At 43.8% G+C, this 20,896-nt stretch overlaps 1 protein-coding gene across 1 annotated transcript in view; it reads left to right on the top strand.

Moving 5' to 3' along the window:
* The first annotated feature begins 1,174 nt into the window (after positions 1–1,174).
* KDM3B (lysine demethylase 3B) overlaps positions 1,175–20,896 on the top strand; it is an 87,214-nt gene continuing 67,492 nt past the window's right edge. Inside the window, 1 exon segment of the mRNA XM_017891311.1 lies at positions 1,175–1,456. Coding sequence (XP_017746800.1) covers positions 1,262–1,456 — 195 coding nt within the window. The 5' untranslated portion in view covers positions 1,175–1,261.

The following is a 20,896-nucleotide window of genomic DNA, read 5'->3' as shown; positions in this document are numbered from 1 at the left end:
ATGGACAGGAGATAGCTGGGTAGGCACAGAACCTACTGCTCTTTCCTGTCTGTAGGGAAAATCAATGAAAAAAAGTCACTTTCAGAGCAACAGTCATGGGTTATTACTAGACCCTTTATCTTTTGTATCCGTTTTGTGTATACTCAGTCTCTGCATCCATGAGACCATGGAACGTGCTAGTCCCTGATACTGCTAACTTTACATGATTGAGGCAATTTCTTGTTGCTTATTATGGGTAGCAATCTAGCTAAAAATCCCAGCATCTCACTTTCTCTACAGGCTCCTTTTCTAATCAGGAGCTACCAGTCGCCCACACCTGTATTAAATGCATTCAGATAAGAGTTACAGAATTTTCTTTGCCCCCAGCCCCACTAATTCCATGGTAAGATGGGGTGCTACTAAGAGAACCCCTTTACTGCTGGTCTATTTCCAGTTCCCCTAAGAGTTGAATGGAGAAACACGTAGACTTAATAACATTGGTAGACTAGGAAGGGGAAGAAGTTAGGTCGGTTTTAGGAAAAACACCAAGATGTAGGGGGGCACGTTGGCCTTCAGTCAGTGGAAAGAGTGGTGTTATACATCCAATGGAAGTAATACATTGGCCAATTGGAAAGGAACCTAAGAAATACTGGCAGTATAGAATGGTGCTGTTATGGGCCAATGAGAAGGAAGATACTGTGTCTCATGGACCAATGGGGAGAACATTTCCTGCAAGACAGGTTGGGTGGCTCATATTTTCAGGATAGGACATCAGTGGGGGTATGGGAGACACTAAAGAGCTTAAAACATCCACTCTCTAGGTACCTTGCCCCTCATCCTCTTACCCCGTAAATGTCTTTGGCATCCGAGGAGAGCAAGCTAAAGCCCTCTTATATGTAGGACTCCCTAAAGGAAGATTGAGACCAAGTATGGTGCCAGGGGGAAGCTGAAGGAACCGCCCACTTCCCTACCCCGGCCGAACCTGCAATTCCCCTCCCGACCGCAGGAGGCACTGCAGGCCCCGGGGAGATTGGGGCGGAGCGCTGCGAGGGGCCAGGAGCTGCCGCCCCGCTCCAGAGCGCGGGGGGCGCTGTGCGGGGCCCAGGCTGCGGCTCCGCTCCCGGCCACTGGGGGCGCTGCGCGGCGCCGGTGGTTGGTGGTGGCTGTGTGGGGGGGGTGGGGGGGAAACGGCGGCCGCGGGTGGTGCGGAGGGAGGCCTTGCCGGCGGATCGGGCGCTTGGCGGCGGAGCCGGCGGGAGCGCGGGTCAGGCCGGCCCCGGCGATGGCGGACGCCCGGCGGCCTCACCCGGTGGGCAAGCGACTGCTGCTTCTGTTCGCGGACCACTGCGGCTCAGCCTCGCCTCAGGCCCCGCGGCGGCCGGCGGCGAGCGGAGATCCGGGGCCTGCGCTGCGCACTCGAGCCTGGCGGGCCGGCACGGTGCGGGCCATGAGCGGGGCGGTGCCCCAGGACCTAGCGGTGAGTGGCGGCCGAGTCGGGCACTCGAGGCCGGGGCTGCGGGGCCTGCGGGCGGCCTCCCCGGGGCCTTTGTGAGGGGCGGTGGGATGGGGTGACCCATTTCCGTGCCCCCGCATCTCCTTAGCGCCCCCCGCCGGCACCTCGGCACCCCGAGCTCTTGCCGGCATGGCTTCCGCGTCGGGGTATGCGCCCCTGTTTCCCCCGGGGGGCGGCCAGGGCGCCCGGAGCTGCTGCTTGCAGCCGGCAGGCCCCGCCTCCTGGGCGACCCTTTCTCGGCGTTCCCCCCAACACGCCTTCGGAGCAGACTCTCGAATCTTGAGCTCCCGGGAGCCTCAGAGTTCGGCCAGTGTTGCCGCTGCCCTCTCGAAGACGCGGACCTGTGATCCCCAGCCTCTCCCAGGAGACCTGCGCCCTGTTCCTTTTCTCCCAGAGCCCCAAGTGGGGCGGGAATGTGGGCAGTTATGGGAGGCACGGAGACTGCAGTTGGAGCTGGTCGGGGCTTTTTTATCTGGCAGTTACTTCCTCGTCTGAGCTGGGCTCAGCCTGGCTGTCTCCAGAAAGGCCAGCTCTCGGCACTGTCTCGAGCTCTCCTCTCCTTACGCTTCTGGGTGACAGGAGCTGCAATTGTGGCTGTTTTTGATAAGTTTGAGGTCTTTCTTAGTAGCCGAACGGGGCTGCTGGGTAGTACTTTTTGCTCCCAGCTGAGCTACTCCCCCAACCCGGGAAAGGTTTTGTTTTGAAACTTTGTGTTTGGGCTTGGCCCCTTTTGAATGCCTTGGTGAGTTTCGTGATTAAAGTTGTTCAGTCATACAACTTAACTAGCATTCGGGATCTTGATGTGTTATTCTCGTTAATGTGGCGGTAAAATATAGTGTTTGAGTTTTGGCAAGCCACTTTATTTCCTCATTTTGATAGGGGCCCTAGCTTCTCTGGTGAGATAAGGCTGTGAAAAATGGTGTGTGTGCGTGTTGGGGCAGGGGGTGGTCTTTTGGAATGTAATAGATCAGCAAGCAGAAAGTAAATTTTCTTGATGAACTTGCTTCTGCAGATATAAACGGTAACGCAGTTTGTGAGATTTGAAAGTAATGTTGTAGGCTTCCGATGTTCATTTTTCTTCCTATTGATCAACGGTGTTAGACTGTCCTTTTTCACTAATATACAAGCTTTATGGATTTTTTTGTGGATGGCTTAGGCTTTGCTTCTGCTACTTGGGTTCATTTGCTTTGATCTTTCTTCATGCTGTATAAGAAACGCTGCTAGGACAGTTATGAGGCCTCAGTGGGGCAAATTTGCAAAGATATATCAGAAATATAAGGGGATGGAATGATGATTAAGACTGGGATTTGGATTCCTCTGCGCTTTCTTTAAAAGATGGATGGGAAAAGAAGTGTCCATTTCAGATTCATTCTGCTCCCTTGGAGGCAAAACATACTTTGACCTAAGGCCTACTTTGCCCTCGATATTCATTGGGATTTTTTTCTAGTTCTTGCAATGGTCGTCTCGTTTCCTCCATCAGATGAATTGCTAATGAGCTCTGCACCTGAAATGGCTCCCCATTCACTTTCTTGTTTGCTGTGCTCCCTAAGGGCAGAGGTTTTTGAAGCTCACTTCCTTTCTGGACACCCACTAAGCTAAATACTGAATAATTTTTACTACTGAGCCCACGGAACTGGGTTCTCAAACCAAGTAAAAAGTTGCAGTGATTCTTGGAAATTAAAGCAAAGAACATTACAACTGTGTTGAGGTCTTGCATGGGGCTGTGTGAATACAGAAGCAAAGGCAGGTTTGTATTTTGAGAATACATTTATGCTCGTCTTACATGTATATCCAGGGACATAGATGATAAAACAGCCAGACCAAAACTCAGAGCCTTTAGATTTTTTCCCCAGCTTGCAAAATTGTTCAAGAATTACTGTTTTGTTGAGGTTCTATCAATGACAATGACCAGTGTAGGATGAGAACGGGCCGTTTTGTTTTTCTTTCTCATTAAAAGAGATTTCCTTTGGACCGTGGGCGTGTGGACCTTTCCAATTTGCACCACACACGGTAGTAAACACAACTGTCTTCCAATCAAAAGTGTTCTTCCCGTACTCAAGGGTGGAGTTTGCAAGCAGCTGGCCTGTGATTGGGCAGATTTTCATTCAGTTATGTTTAAGATGTTTTCAGGCATGCTTGGTTTTGAGTAATGCCTAGCAGGGCGCCCCCTTTTAAGGATGAGTAATTGAGGGTTGGATGAATGAGTTTCTGAAGTGATTGAAAACACACTTCTCAATTTTAGACTCCACGAATATACTCTTTCTAAATACTTTTTGATTCGGATATCCTGTAAAATATAGTACTGATCCATTTAATGAAACCTTTTTTGGAAAACAGTAACAAAGCTAAGTGCTACCTTAAGATGAGATATGAAAAGAAGGAGTCAGGATCCTGTTGATTGAGAGTTTTGTTGGTAAGGGTCTCATAGGTGGACATCTTCATCAGCAAAAGCCATGCTGACAAATTATTCAGATATTTAGCCAAGGCATGAAAACAGCTTTTTCCCCCTTTCTCATGGAATAGTGGTTTTATTTGTGTTTTAAAATGGGCCTTTTATTTTTTTTAGAGTAGTTCATTGGGTTTTTATGCATTTATCTCTGGCTCTTCTTTCCTAATCTGGTGTCCTCTTTGTGTTCCTAAGTCATTATTGGCTCATGTAAGTTGCAGAGACCTTGGGACCGTCACATATGTGTGTATTGTAGATAAAACAGACCAAAAAATAGAAAAAAGAAACCCATGGATTTTCCTTCTTTTGTTATAAAAGCAAAGCTTGTAATTTGCAAAATGTCAAAGGTTTACACAGGAAAACCAGCAATCTCTTTGCTCATCTTTCTTAATACTAATACAAAACATAAAACATTCAACCGTATACAAAGAGTTTCCTTTTTTTAGCAAATGGTGTCATACTGCACAATATTTGCCATCCTGCCTTTTTTTCTTTCATTTGACAGTATACCATGGGGATCAATACTTACAGATTTTACTCATCATTTTTGGTAACTACCTTATATTCCATAGAATGGATGTACCATAATTTATTCAGTTATTCCTCCTGTTAATGGACATTCAGGTTATCTAAAGTTTTTTTGGCAGTATAGACAGTGCTGTCATTAATATACTTGCATACATATTTTTATGTAATCTAGGTTTTATTTTTGTAGTTTAGGAATCCAGGATTGAAATTGTTCTGTTAAGAAGTATATGTATTTTTTATTTTATTACATAATGCCAGGTTATTTTCCAGTAGGTGTATAGCATTTCCTACTCCCACCAACAGTACTCAAAGTGCTTGTTTCTCTTTACCCTTGCCATCACTGGTGTCATCAATCTTTTTTGTTTTTGCCAATCTGATGGGTGAAAAACAGTATCCATGATTTTCATGACTATTTGTCCTTTTTTCCATGTGTACTGGCTTTTTCATTTATTTGTTACTTATGGATATCTTTTGCTCATTTGAGAAAAATGGGAGTTGTTTTATCACTCTCTGCAAGTTCTGTGCATGCATATTAACTCCTTCAACTGCTCAATGGGTTGTATTTGTTTCATTTGTCTCTTGACTTTTTTTTTTTTTGTTTTGAGACAGTCTCGCTGTGTCACCCAGGCTAGAGTGCAGTGGCTCCATCTCAGCTCACTGCAACCTCTGCCTCCTAGGTTCAAGCGATTCTCCTGCCTCAGCCTCCCGAGTAGTTGGGACTACAGGCACATGCCACCACGCCCAGCTAATTTTTTTATTTTTAGTAGAGACGGGGTTTCACCATATTGGCCAAGATGGTCTCTGTATCCTGACCTTGTGATCTGCCCACCTCGACCTCCCAAAGTGCTGGGTTTACAGGCGTGAGCCACTGGGCCCGGCTTCCTGACTTTCTTAATGGGTTGCTTTGCCATATAGAAAAATAAGAATTTTATGTTATCAGAATTATCGGGCCTCTTTTTGTTTCTTTGTTGTGTTTTTGAGACAGAGTCTTGCTCTGTCTCCCAGGCTAGAGTGCAGCGGCATGATTGCAGCTCACTCCTGGGCTTGAGCGATCCTCCCAGGGACTGCAGGCACGCGCCACCAGGCCTGGCTAACTTTTGTATTTGTTGTAGAAATAGAGTTTCACCATGTTGCCCAGGCTGGTCTGAAACTCCTGGGCTCAAGCAGTTGCCTGCCTCAGCCTCCCAAAGTGCTGGGATTCCAAACATGAGCCACTGCGCCTGGCCTGACTTTTCTTAATAGTTTAGGATTACTTGATTGGGAAGGAATCCCTATCTTGAACCTGTATAAATATACTTTTAAAAACTTTTTTTTTTTTTTTTTTTGAGACAGGGTCTTTCTGTTGCCCAAGCTGGAGTACAATGACACAATCACAACACACTGCAGCTTTGACCTCCCTGGGCTCAGGTGATACTCCCGCCTCAGCCTCCCAAGTAGCTGGAACCACAGATGCACACTACCACGTCTGGCTAATGTTTATATTTTGTATAGAGATAGGTTTTGCCATGTTGCCCAGGCAGGTCTTGAACTCCTGGGTTCGAGCAATCTGCCTGACTCGGCCCCCTAAAGTGTTGGGATTACAGGCGTGAGCCACTATGCCCAGCCAACATTTTATTTATTTTACCTTTAGATTTTGGTCCATCTGGAATTTACTTTTTATTTTTATTTATTTATTTATTTTGAGACGGAGTCTCACTCTGTTGTCCAGGCTGGAGTACAGTGGCGCGATATTGGCTCACTGCAACCTCTGCCTCCTAGATTCAACCAATTCTTCTGCCTCAACCTCCCAAGTAGCTGGGACTACAGGCATGCACGAGATCAGGTTTTGCCATGTTGGCCAGGCTTGTCTCAGTCCTGACCTCAGGTGATCCACCCACCTCGGCCTCCCAAAGTGCTGGGATTACAAGTGTGAGCCACCGTGCCTGGCCTGTAATTATTTATTTATTTATTTATTTAGAGACAGAATTTCATTCTTATCACCCAGGCTGGAGTGCAATGGTGTGATCTCGGCTCACTGCAACCTCTGCCTCCTGGGTTCAAGCGATTCTCCTGCCTCAGCCTCCCCAGGTAGCTGGGATTACAGGCGCCCACCACCATGTAATTTCACCATGTTGGCCAGGCTGGTCTCGAACTCCTGACCTCAGGTGATCTGCCTGCCCCGGCCTTCCAAGTGCTGGGATTACAGGTCTGAGCCACTGTGCCCAGCAGGAATTTTTTTTTTTTTTTTGAGACGGAGTCTTGTTCTGTTGTCTAGGCTGGAGTGCAGTGGCACGATCTCAGCTCACTGCTGCAACCACTGCCTTCCAGATTCAAGCGATTCTCCTGCCTCCAGTCCCGGTAGCTGGGATTACAGGTGTGCGCCACCACACCCAGCTAGTATTTTTTATTTTTTAGTAGAGACAGGATTTCGCCATGTTGGCCAGGGTGGTGATCCACCCGCCTTGGCCTCCCAAACTGCTGGGATTACAGTCATGAGCCAGTGCGCCCAGCCCTTTTTTTTTTTTGATTTTAATGGTTTTATCTGTCACCCAGGCTGGAGTACAATGGTGCAGTCATAGCTCACTGCAGTCTCAAATTTGTGGGCTCAGTTTGTCCTCCTGCCTCAGCTTCCTGAGTAGCTGGGACTACAGGTACACAGCACCATTCTCAGCTTTTTGTTTTTGTTTTTTTTTTGAGACACAGTCTTACTGTGTCGCCCAGGCTGGTGTGCAGTGGTGTGGTCTTGGCTCACTGCAACCTCCACCTCCAGAGTTCAAGATATTCTCCTGCCTTAGTCTCCTGAGTAGTTGGGATTACAGGCGTGTGCCACCATGTCTGGCTAATTTTTGTATTTTTAGTAGAGACAGGGTTTCACCATGTTGGCCAGGCTGGTCTTGAACTCCTGACCTCAGCTGATCTGCCTATCTCAGCCTCCCAAAGTGCTGGGATTACAGGTGCGAGCCACCGTGCCCCCGTGCTTTTTTTTTTTTTTTTTTGGTAGAGATTGGGTCTCACAGTTTTGCCCAGGCTGGTTTCAAACTCCTAGCCTCAAGTGATCCACCCAGCTCGGCCTCCCAAAGTGCTAGGATTACAGGCATGAGCCAGTGCACTTGGCCTGGAATATTTTTGTAATCGGCAAGTGAGATGAGGGACCTAATTTTTTTTCTGCTGAGTGATCAATTGTGGCGACACTAATTTTTTTAGGTAAACCATTCTTTTTCTTTCTGTAGGTATAATTAAATGATGCTATAAATGTAGTATCACTTGGTTTTGAATGTGTATCATAGTTATCTCATGTATCCAGAAGTTACCAGAGAAGTGAAAGCATATATGCCCTATTTTTTTTAGTCCCTTAATCTTTCATCTCTATTTCAAGGAAAGACATTCTAAAATACTCCTTTCCTTTGATTAGAGATAATGTAATAATTGTAGCAATGTCTAGGCTAGTACTATGTTTCTTCTATCTGAGAGTCTTCCAGGAGGAGTGAAAGTGTATCTGCCTTCTGTTTTTACACCTCCCCACCCAACCTTTCCTCTGTCTCAGGGTGGGGTAGGTAACTCTAAAATACCTATTTTGTTTCTAAATAATGTAATAATTATAGTCAGGTCCAGGATAGTATTATATTTACTGTATTTCCAGGGTACAATTCGCTACCTGTGGTCAAACGTAGAATTTCAGCCCTAGTTGAAATGGGAGTTTGTGGCTTTTAAAATGTTTGTGTCCTTTTATTACTTATAATTTCAAAAGTTAAAACTCTGAGTGATATCTTGATACTTATGCTCTGTTTATTAATGTAAATAGAATATGTTTTTGTGAATCTGTGTATGGTGTAGAGAACTTTAAATAAAAATGACATTGTACTTTTTGACATTGAGTATATACTGTTTAGTTATGAGCCCCTCTAAGCACACTCATTGCCTTAACTCTCCTCTTACAGCAGCAGGTCTGTTTTTGAAACACTGAGCCATGGTTGAGTTTTTCAGACTCTCAAGCACTTTGTATAGTTGATTTTTTTAAAAAAAGATTGTGTGTGTGTGTGTGTGTGTGTGTGTGTGTGAATCTTAATAGTTCTATTTCTTTTTTTTTTTTTTTTTTTTTTTGAGACGGAGTCTCCCTCTTTCACCCAAGCTGGAGTGCAGTGGCACAATCTTGGCTCACTGCAACCTCTGCCCCCCGGGTTCAAGTGATTCTCCTGCCTCAGCCTCTCGAGTAGCTGGGATTACAGGCGAGTAGCTGGGAACCTGCCACCACACCCAGCTAATTTTTGTATTTTTAGTAGAGACAGGGTTTCACCATGTTGGCCAGGCTGGTCTTGAACTCCTGACCGCAAGTAATCTGCCTGCCTTGGCCTCCCAAAGTGCTTAGGTTACAGGTGTGAGCCACTACGCCCAGCCATTAATTTCCCATTTGTTTCTAAGGGACTTGCTTCACTAACTCCCCACCTGCCAAGAGTTCATTCTCTTTTTTTTTAATACACAGCTTCCTGGGTCTCTTCTCCAACTTGTTCTAGTTTATTTGTTTAGTTCCCCCTCCACCAACAGACTCAAAATGGTGGGTAAGAAACATGTCATTTTCTGTTGTGATTTTCTTTGCAACAGCTGGGGTGGGTTCTATAGGCTTTGCTTCCACAAGGCCTGGGGGACGCAACACCTGTTGCTGCTTCTCAGTTTTCCACTGCCTTTGACAGGTTAGTGGTTTTTAAGCCCTTTCCACTGTACCATCCCTATTGCCTCTGGTGCGAAAGCATCATCTTTTGCTCTTGATCTCTAGATGGGTAAAACCTGCCTGATTAGTAGTGACTCAGATAATGTGACTTCTTTGAGTTTTGCAAGGGCCGAAACTCCTTTTTTTTCCTTTTTTCATGACTTCAGAGGTAATCAGGCTCTAGGGGACTGATTCTCTCTAACCGAACTCTGGAGACTGAATTGTAAATCCATATGCAAGGTTATTAATTTACAGTGGGAGGTATACCTACCCAGAGATCTGCATAGAGCCCCTTCCTGCTCTGCTGTAGAGACCAAATTACTGATAAGAAGGGTCTTCGATGTGCAAAGAATTGGACAAGGGAAATTGGGTGTTGCCAAAAGGCTGTTTAAAGCAAGCAGCCTTGATTTTGGTGACCCTCCACTTTTCTAGTATTTTCTGGCTTTGTTCCCTCTTTAACCTTTTCTTTTAATGCTGTCATCCATTGAAATCCTATACAGAGAAAAGAAAACATGCTTATCCTTCAGACTCATGCATCCTAGGAGCTACAAACCCTATAAAGCCTTTCTGATTCCCCAGCATGTTGTTTTTATTCTTTGTTCCTTTAGCACTTTGTGGATGCCACTTTTTGGAATATTTATTGTAGTTTTTCTTGTTATAGATATGTGTAGCAAGATGTATAGCTTGTGAAGAAGTTCAGGAAATGCCACCCGAAAATATGCTTTGGATCTCAAACTGAGGGCACTTGGGGAGCAGCAGATGGAGGGCTGTCTCTGAACTTACTTCATCTACCTAAAGACACATCCTCCAAAAGGAACTCTAGGCCGGGCGCTGTGGCTCACGCCTGTAATCCCAACACTTTGGGAGGCTGAGGTGGGCAGATCACTTGAGGCCAGGAGTTCGAGACCAGTCTGGCCGACATGACAAACCCCCATCTGCTAAAAATTACAAAAATTAGCCAGGCGTGGTGGCGCACGTAATCCCTGCTACTCGGAGGCACAAGAATGGCTTGAACCTGGGAGGCAGAGGTTACAGTGAGCCAAGATTGCACCACTGCACTCCAGCCTGAAAGAAACAAAAAAAAAAAAAAAAAAGAAGGAACGCTATTGTCATGAATCCCTTCCCTGCTAACCTTATCAACCAGGGCAGATTAATTCCTATCACAGGAGATGAGACTGGAGGTCTATACCACATGCAGACAGGCAACTTTAGCTGTCACCTGTTTTTCTGAGGGCCCATTGATTTTTTTCCCAAAAAAATCCAGGTTAAGCCAGGTTCAGTGGTGTGGACCTATAGAGAAGATCACTTGAGCCCAGGATTTTTTTGTATACACACACACACACACACACACACAAAATATCTTAAATAAATGAATAATGTATGTGGTTTACTCTCCCCTAAGTTGCCTATGAGAAATATAGAAATGTAATTTCTATAATTTTATATTATTATATAATTATTTCTTTAATTTATGATTATAATTATATTAAAACTATTCTATAATTTCTTCATAGAAAACAGGAAGCTTCTCAGGTTCACTGGGTTCTGAGGTGTTACTTTTCCTTCTTGTGATGCCCCCTACATGTAACAAATTTGTATCTTTTTTTCTCTCCTTAAACTGCTGACTGTTAACACCTAACCCTCAGATGGTAAGGGAAAGTCTTCCATCCTCCACACTTGCTTATCTATTCTACTAGATTGTAAATTCATGGAGTCAGGAAACATGATTCCTCTTTTTCTCTTCTTTTCTCTGACCACTCTGTCTAAAAAGTACGAACATTTGAAAGCACCCTATTAGGGCTGATGTTCACTTCATCTTATTACGGAATTTTCTACATCTGTGGGCCGTTATCTTCTATAATCTTTCAATTTTTTGTCTTTACATGTTTTTATTGTATGGACTCACATACTAATTTTTCATCTTGATATTGGAGTCACATTTGGGACTCCAATCCAGACACTGGCCTTGGTTTTGTGATTTGGTTTCCCGGGTTGTTTCTTAGATTGAAGCATTTGGTGTTTTCTTTCTGATTCTTAAAGTATTCTAAAGTAATGCAGCCTATCTATACAAATGTAGCAAAATTATTATTATTTTTTTTTGAACGGAGTCTCTGCTGTATCTCCCAGGTCTAGAGTTGCAATGGTGTGATCTCAGTCACTGAACCTCCGCCTCCCTGGGTTCAACGTGATCTCCTGCCTCAGCCTCCTGGAGTAGGCCTGGGATTACAGGCTCCCGCCATCCCCCCCCCCCCCACACCGGATAATTTTTATATTTTAGTCGAGATGAGGTTTCCACCGTGTTAGCCAGGATGGTCTCAATCTCCTGACCTCGTGATCCGCCGCTTTGGCTCCCAAAGTGCTGGGAATTAAGGCATGAGCCATCGCGCCTGGCCTCATTACTTGCATTTTTAATTTTGAATTTTGCGTTTTCATTTAATGTGGCAGTTATTTTCTTCTATTTTCTTTTGTTTTTCCTCTTTTTTTTTTTTTTTTTTTTTTTGAGAGGAGTCTACTCACTCTGTCGCCCAGGCTGGTGGAGTGCAGTGGCAGACTCATGTGCTCACGCAACCTCCATCTCACCGATTTCAAGACATTCTCCTCCCTCAGGCCCTCCCCAAGTAGCTGGGTAATACAGGTTGCCAGTGCCACCCTATGCCCAGCTAATTTTTGTATCTTTAGTAGAGATGGTGTTCGTACGTTGACCAGGTTGTTCTCGAACTCCTGACCATAAAAATAATCCTGCCGCCTCAGCCTCCCAGAGTGCTGGGATTACAGGTGTAAGTCACCACACTCAGCCTGTTATTTTCCTTTTTTACTAAAAATTATTTCATTTTATGGGTGATTTTATTTTCTTGGTGCTTTTCTGTATTTTCCACTGGTAATTCATGTACTTGCTTTTATAACCCAAAATGAAAATAATAAATGCTGTGCAAGGAATTTGAATGTAATCTTATGAACGTAATTTTTTTTGCTGAGTAATTAACTCTTCCCCTTTCATTGGATATTAAAATTGTTTCAGATTTTAGGCTTTCATCTCTAATTCCATGGTGAGCATTTTGTGAATAAAACCCTTTTCAGTGTTTAGGATTTTATTTTACTAGGATTATGGTCCGAAGTGGTATGATAGACACTGAGTACTGTACATGTTTAAGATTCTGGATAGTCCCAGCTACTCGGGAGGGGGCTGAGGCAGAGAGATATGCCTAAACCCAGGAGGGCAGAGTTGCAGTGAGCTGAGCAGATCCGGCCACTGCACTCCAGCCTGGGCGACGAGCCAAGGACTCCGCTCCAAAAAAAAAAAAAAGAAAAAAAAAAAGATTCTGGATATATGCAATCTTAAAAAAAAAAAAAAGGCATTCCAGTTTTACTCTGACCTGAGTTTGCTTATGGAATAAGCATTTATCTGAGCCCATATTCTGCTACGCATTTAAAGCTCTTTATTTCTTGTAATCCTACAGGCAATCCTTTGAGGTCTATTAATTGTCCTATTTATGGCAAAGGAATGCTCAAGAGGCTAAAGTGACTTGCTCCAGGCTACACAGTTAAGAAATGGGAGAGGTGGGATGGGCAAATCATATCTGTCATTCACAACCCCTTAAAGCATATATGGTGCTGGAGTTTTATTCAGGTTATTTCCATTGTTCCCATGTACTTCACATTTAATTTATTCAGGATGTTAGAAGTAGAAAAATTGGAGATATTTGGTAGAAAGCTATCTCTGAGAGTCACAAGAAACTGTAAAGAGAGAAAATTATTTTTTATTTGAAAAACAGAGGTTTCAACTCATGGATCTACTCCCCACCTTGACAAAGATCCCACAGTTGTGTAACATATTTTATTATTTTTTATTATTATTATATTATTTATTATTTTATTTTTTTTTTTTGAGACGGAAAGTCTCGCTCTGTCGCCCAGGCTGGAGTGCAGTGGCGGATCTCAGCTCACTGCAAGCTCCGTTCTCCCAAGGTTTTACGCCTTTTTTTTTTTCCCCTCCTGCCTCAGCGTCCCGAAGTAGCTTGGGACTACAGGCGCCCGCTTAGCGCCGGCTAGTTTTTTTATTTTTTTTTTTTTTTTTTGTTATTTTTTTTATTTTAGTAGTAGAGACGGGTTCACCGGGTAGCCAGGATGGTTCGGATCTCCTGACCTTTGTGATCGCCCCACACACTTTTTTTTATTTTTTTGTTCGGCTTTTTTCCAGTGCTGGGATTACAGGCTTGAGCCACCGGCCCGGGCGTCTAACATTATTTTTAACAGAGTTCTTAACAGAGTTCACATTTTGTCTGGAGTATAGGTAGGAAAACTGGAAAATTTAGGAGCCTTGGAAAGTTATCTTTGATTTCCTTTACCATCTCACAATCAACGCCATATCCTGTTATTTTTATCTCTAATTTCTCAAATATACTTTACATTTATCCAGTATTCTTTTCTTTTCTTTTTTTTTTTCTTTTTTTGAGACAAAATCTTGCTCTTGTCCCCCAGGCTGGAGTACGATGGGGCAATCTCCACTCACTGCAACCTCCCGGATTCAAGCGATTCTCCTGCCTCAGCCTTTTGAGTAGCTGGGATTACAGGTGCCTGCCATCACGCCCGGCTAATTGTTGTATTTTTGGTAGAGACGGAGTTTCACCCTGTTGGCCAGGCTGGTCTCGAACTCCTGACCTCAGGTGATCCGCCCACCTCGGCCTCCCAAAGTGCTAGGATTACAGTCATGAGCCACCACGCACGGCCCATACAGTATTCTTACTGGGTTAGGTCTTTTAACTGGGTTATTATTGCTTTGTAATTGGTCTCCCTGCTTCCGGTTTCTTCCATCCACATCTTCCAACCTGACCCCAAAGGCAATTCTTTCCTCTTTTTTTTAAAAAAATAAGTTAATTATAAATACATTCTTTTAGGCCAGGCACAGTGGCTTACACCTGTAATCCTAGCACTTTGGGAGGCCAAGGCGGCCAGATCACTTGAGGTCAAGAGTTCAAGACCAGCCTGGCCAAACATGGTGAAACCCCGTCTCTACAAAAAATACAAAAATTAGCCGGGCATGGTGGTGCTTTGCCTATAATCCCAGCTACTCGAGAGAGTCTGAGGCACAGAATGCCTTGAACCCGGGAGGCGGAGATTGCGGTGAGCCTAGTGATATTGTCTCAAACAAATAAATAAATAAATAAGTAAATTCTTTTTAAAAAAAGGAAACATCTACTGATGAGGCTAAAATACTGTTCACTGTCTCATCCCAGCCCTCCCACTCTCAATCCCCTGCCCTCAGATAATCTGCAACTTGCTTTTTCCCTCACATAATGTATCTCAGTGATCTTTCCACGTTAGTCTATTAGATAGATCTCATTTTTAAAAACTCCTATTATTTATTCCATAGTATAAGTTGTATTTTAGTTATTCACCTAATTATAAAATGCTTTATAATTTCCATTTTGATTTCCTTTTTAAACTAAGTTTTGAGAACTTCCCCCCATTGTCTTTCTTTTTTCTTTCCTTCTTTCTTTTTTTTTTTTTTTTTTGAGACAGGGTCTCACTGTTGTCCAGGCTGGCGTGCAGTGGCGTGATCATAGTTCACTGTAGCCCTGACTTCATGGGCTCAAGCAGTCCTCCTACCTCAGCCTTCCAAGTGGCTGAGACTTATAGGTGCACACCACTATGCCCAGCTAATTTTTTATTTTTGTAGAGACAAGGTCTCATCTATGTTACCCAGGGTGGGTCTCGAACTCCTAGGCTCAAGTGATCCTCCCACCTCAGCCTCCCAAAGTGTTGGGGATTACAGGCATCAGCCACCATTCCTGGACCCCATTATCTTTCTATAGTTTACTAGGTCTCCCCACCACCTTTAAAACTGTCAGTGCTCCTTCAAGGCCTGTAGAGGCAACATAAGCTCAGTAGGTCTAGGGAGGAACCAGACTTGTGAGAAACAGCTGGGTGACAGACCAAAAGGTGTAATGGGCATTGGCAGCTGCTGGAGAGTGCACATGCTGCCTAAAGATATTCAAATGCACAAGTGGCTCAAGCCTGTAATCCCAGCACTTTGGGAGGCGGAGACGGGCGGATCGCGAGATCAGGAGATTGAGACCATCCTGGCTAACACGGTGAAACCCCGTCTCTACTAAAAAAAATACAAAAAACTAGCTGGGCAAGGTGATGGGCACCTGTAGTCCCAGCTTCTCGGGAGGCTGAGGCAGGAGAATGGCATGAACCCGGGAGGTGGAGCTTGCAGTGAGCTGAGATCCGGCCACTGCACTCCAGCCTGGGCGACAGAGCAAGACTCCGTCTCAAAAAAAAAAAAACAAAAAAGGATATTCAAATGCACAATATAAACAAATGAAAGACTACTCCTGGCCTAACAGCATCTTTGTCAACAGGTTTCAATTTTTCAACCGTTAATATGCCAGTCAGAGCACTTTACAGCTTACTTACTAACCTCCTCCTCTTACTGCTCCCAGAACACTTGATCTGCTTTTATTTTTCTCTGTCTTTGCACCTGCTGGAAAGTCTTTCCTTCTTTTTTCTGCCAGAAGAATGCAGCTTGTCCTTTAAGACCCAGTTTGTATACTACTACCTCTTCTGTGAAACTGTTCTGGTTTCCCAAGGCAGATGTCTTGTCTAATCTAACATAGCCTATTCAAATCTTTATTATTATCCTGATTACTTCGCACTGAAATAATTTCTGTACCTCTCTGTTGGGCTCATCTAGGGTGTGAGTCCCTACTGTCAAGTTGCTGCCTTATTTACCTTGATGTTCTTGGTCCTGGCAAGTGCTTCACTTATAAGAGGCATTCTATTTGTGTTAAGAGAGTGAATAAATGAATAATGTTATTAATTATAGTAAGAATGGCCTTGAGAACAGCCAGAATCCAAACTGATGATTACATGACAAATATGAAGCCCCATATCACTTAGATTACTACCATCTGATTTTGTCAAACTTAGGATAATATATTTTATTTTTAAAGAACTTATTTGTCACTAAAATGAATATAAATCACATGTAGACCACAAAGAGAAATGAAAGCAAGAGTTTTAACACTAACTTTTCTTAACCAATAAAATACTTTGCGTGTAATCCTTGGGTTCTAACCGAAGCATGTGTTGTACCATTTGCTACTTTTACTCTAATAGTAGAAATTTAATCTGACTTTTTAAAAAATTTCTTAGCTGATCATGGTTTGTATTGATCAGGCTTTTAAAAAATTATCTTAGCGGGGCGTGGTGGCTCACCCCTGTAATCTCAGCACTTTGGGAGGCCAAGACAGGTGGATCATGAGGTCGGGAGTTCAGGACCATCCTGGCCAAGATGGTGAAACCCCATCCCTACTAAAAATACAAAAATTAGCTGGGTGCGGTGGCGGGCACCTGTAATCCCAGCTACTCAGGAGGCTGAGGCAGGAGAATCGCTTGAACCCTGGAGGCAGAGGTTGCAGTGAGCCAAGATCGCGCCACTGCACTCCAGCCTAGGCAACAAGAGTGAGAGTCTGTCTCAAAAAAAAAAAAAAAACCTCAAACTGTTTTAGTCCTCCCCTACTAAGATTATCAGCCTCCCTTGGTCATCTCTGACTCAATCCAATCACTACCCTTATTTTTGCTAGTTTATATCCCTTCTTTGTGTCCTGTGGCCTGGCCACTACCATTAAGAGTATGTGTTCTGTGTACTTAGATTTAAAATGGTTCTTCTTCTTTTTCTTCTTTTTTTTTTTTTTTTTTGGAGACAGGGTCTCACTCTGTTGCCCAGGCTGGAGTACAGGCTCATGAACGTAGCTCACACCCGCCTTGAACTCCTGGACCCAAGCTGTCCTCCCATCTCAGCCTCCTGAGTAGTGTGGACTACAGGTGTACCCCGCCATGCCTGGTTAATTTTTTCTATTTTTTTTTTTTTTTTTTGTAGAGACAGGATCTTGCTATGTTGCCAGGGCTGGTTTTGAACTCTTGAACTGCTGGGCTCAAGTGATCCTCCCGCCTCAACCTCCCACAGTGCTGGGATTACAGGTGTGGGCCACCGCGTCCCACATAAAATGGTTCTTTACCTTGTATGTACTAACTCTTTCATTTTTGTAGCTAGGAAGCCAAGTATAGTCCTGGGCCAGAAATAAGCTTCACTCTTGGGGGAATATGTTTACATATATCCATAGTCCATATTTATATGTATCTACATTCCATATTGCTCTCAAAACAAATTCATATTATCAGATTGGAGCTGTTGTTTGATCCCGGAATGTGTAGTACAGGGTTTTTTCAGATTTAACACTTTATTCCATATCCTTTCCCCAAGTAAGGTTAGAGATAATTGCCCTTAAATTAGGTAAAATGTAACCCCAAATATTTTAGCTTTTCCTAATGTTTTTAGGTATGTGATGGTAGTATTGGATTCTTGAATATTAACTTTTAAAATATTCAATTTCTTATCTACAAAGAATAAAAATCATTACAGCTTTAGCCCAGTGGCTTATTTTAGTGTTGTTCTTGTTTTTGTGTGTTGGTATAACATAGAATGTTATGATTCCTATGTTGAATTTTTTTTTTTTTTGAGACAGAGTCTCGCTCTGTTGCCCAGGCTGGAGTGCAGTGGCCGGATCTCAGCTCACTGCAAGCTCCGCCTGCCGGGTTCAGGCCATTCTCCTGCCTCAGCCTCCCAAGTAACTGGGACTACAGGCGCCTGCCACCTCACCCAGCTAGTTTTTTTGCATTTTTTTAGTAGAGACGGGGTTTGACCGTGTTAGCCAGGATGGTCTCAATCTCCTGACCTCGTGATCCACCCGTCTCGGCCTCCCAAAGTGCTGGGATTACAGGCTTGAGCCACCACACCCGGCCCCTATGTTGATTTTAAAGTGGTTGGCAGATTAGAACTATTCATCATGGCACCTAGCCATTGGTTACCATGGAGCCTCAACCTCTGGTTTTCTGAGGACACCTGGTAGAGTACTGTGTCACTCAGGGTCAGATCCAATCTGGGCATTGAACATTCCAGGCTGCTTTTATGGTTTGCAAGGTCTTGTCTGTCCTCCAGCCATTGTGTCCTCCTGAGATCAGTTCATCTTTGTAATGGCAGCACTTCTTTTCTCTGGTTCAAAATCGAAGTCATTTTTTAATTCTCCTCTACTTCTACGTTCAGCCAGTCATCAACTTTGTGATAGGGCTCTTGGATTCTCATAAGCAGAAGTCACTTCCTTTCTCATTTTACTACCCCAACTCTGGGTCATGTAAGAACACTCCCTACTACTCCCCACCGTATACACACACACAAAACCTTTTAATGATAGTTGCATGCACATACCCACACCTCCCGTTGACAGCTGGATGAAGCCCCAATCTTTTATCCAAGTGTTCAAGGTCTTCCACATCTACTCCTAGCCTTTTAGCTTATTTGCTGCTGCTTCCTCCCTACAGTGTGTTAAATAGTTCCTGGCCATCCCAGAACTTAACTGGGGCTTTTGTTGTCCTCAGCCTCTATCAGTTCCTCTGCACCTCTGAAGTGATCTTATGCCTCTGAATACCCGCCCTACTTTATTTTACCCTGTTTCTATTTATCCTGTGACATACTGTTGCCCAAATAGTGCTTTATAATCAACCAAAGTGCTTTAGAATCTGTTCATTTAATTTTCACAACCAGTCCATGAGGTAAGAAAGATGTGTCATATCACAAAAGAGAAAACTAAGATTTGAGGAGGGAAAAGTAAGTTATCTAGCTTTTGCAAGAGAGTGGAACTGAGACACTAATCCAGGCCTCCTGGAACATGAGCTCCAAGCTTTGTACATTATGCTGCCTTTCTTGGTGCCGGAGTCTGCTCTTAAATGTAAGTTTGAATACATCTCTCTCTTTCCAGTTGCCTGTAAGTTACCTGAAGGCAGGGACTATGTCTTATTCCCCTATAACATGTATGTGTGAATGAGCCTATTTATATATTAAATATACTGCAGTTCAGTGTTCTGTCCTTTTCTTTGTAAAATCATTCTTCTCCTCTCTGAGCCTTGCATCTCCATCTTTTATTAAGTAGAAATGAAGCTTACTTTGCTCATTGCTAATTTCTTTGTTGGAGTATTATAGATAAAGAACTAGAACTTTATAATGAATTTAACTTTTGGGGTAACTTTTCAGCAATGCACTTCAGTTCACAAGGATTTGTTACCTGTGAAGAGATTAAACCAGTAGCCAGGCTACTGAGCTGTGGTTCCATACTTTCCAAGTATAAATTTCCTGAATTTTCATATCATTATAATTTTTTTGAGACGGAGTCTCGCTCTGTCACCCAGGCTGGAGTGCAGTGGCCGGATCTCAGCTCACTGCAAGCTCCGCCTCCCGGGTTCACGCCATTCTCCTGCCTCAGCCTCCCAAGTAGCTGGGACTACAGGCGCCCGCCACCTCGCCCGGCTAGTTTGTTTTTTGTATTTTTTAGTAGAGACGGGGTTTCACTGCGTTAGCCAGGATGGTCTCGATCTCCTGACCTCGTGATCCACCCGTCTCGGCCTCCCAAAGTGCTGGGATTACAGGCTTGAGCCACCGCGCCCGGCCATATCATTATAATTTTTATGTTGGTTACTTGAGAACATGTATACAAACAAAAAAAAGCTATTGTGAATTCAGTAATATTTTTCTTCAAATTTTTTTCACTGTGGTAAAATACACATAAAATTTTATTAACAATTTTTAATTTGAATTTTATTAATTACATCATCTACATGCATTTGAAAAATGATAGTACATACATCTGCAAGACCTCTGACATTCATTCTAGGAAATGCTTGGTGCCCCTAGTACTTACAGATCCTCCTGGTAACTCCGCAGTTGCCAGTTGGGAGTCACGTCTATGGAGATTCTCATATTGTCCTACATCACTTAGTGTTGCCTTAAGAAGTTTCATGTGAGTTTTTTTGTTTGTTTGTTTGTTTTGAGACAGAATTTCGCTCTTGTTGCCTAGGCTGGAGTGCAATGGCACGATCTCGGCTCACCGCAACCTCCGCCTCCTGGGTTCAAGTGATTCATCTACCTCAGCCTCCTGAGTAGCTGGGATTATAGGCATGCGCCACCACGCCCAGCTAATTTTGTATTTTTAGTGGAGATGGGGTTTCTCCATGTTGGTCAGGCTAGTCTCGAACTCCTGACCTCAGGTTTGATCTGCCCACCTCAGCCTCCCAAAGTGTTGGGCTTACAGGTGTGAGCCACTGCGCCCGGCCTCACGTGAGAAATTTTATAGAGCCAAGTAGTTGGAGAAGCTTTGCTTCTCTGAGTAATTGCTGTGTGTTTTCCTTGTGGACAACAAGAACTATGCAACTGACTTTGTCTCCATTTTTATATTGGCCTTTGGGAAACTTAAAGCCAAATATGTCACACAGGCTGTGCCCAGTGGCTCACGCCTGTAATCCCAACACTTCAGGAGACCAAGGTGGGTGGATCAGTTGAAGCCAGGAGTTCGAGACCAGCCTGGCCAACATGGCAAAATCCCATCTCTACAAAAAATGCAAAAATTAGCTGGGCGTGGTGGTGCACACCTATAGTCCCAACTACTCGGGAGGCTGTGGCAGAAGAATCGCTTGAACCCAGAAGGCAGAGGTTGCAGTGATCCAAGATCGTGCCAGCCTGGGTGACACAGCAAGACTCTGTCTCAAAAAACAGAAAGTCATAGAATCACAGCAGCTATATAGATCCTTATTTCCTGCTAAGTTTTCCTTTTTTTTTTAACTTTGATAGTGACTTCCTGTTGTAGTTTGCTTGACTCTGATTTTAATTTATATTTTATGGTTTTGTTACACG

The sequence above is a fragment of the Rhinopithecus bieti genome, unplaced genomic scaffold (assembly GCF_001698545.2).
Source record: "Rhinopithecus bieti isolate Rb0 unplaced genomic scaffold, ASM169854v2 scaffold_20170, whole genome shotgun sequence".
NCBI classification, from domain to species: domain Eukaryota; kingdom Metazoa; phylum Chordata; class Mammalia; order Primates; family Cercopithecidae; genus Rhinopithecus; species Rhinopithecus bieti.
This window is presented reverse-complemented; position numbering and strand designations above follow the sequence as displayed.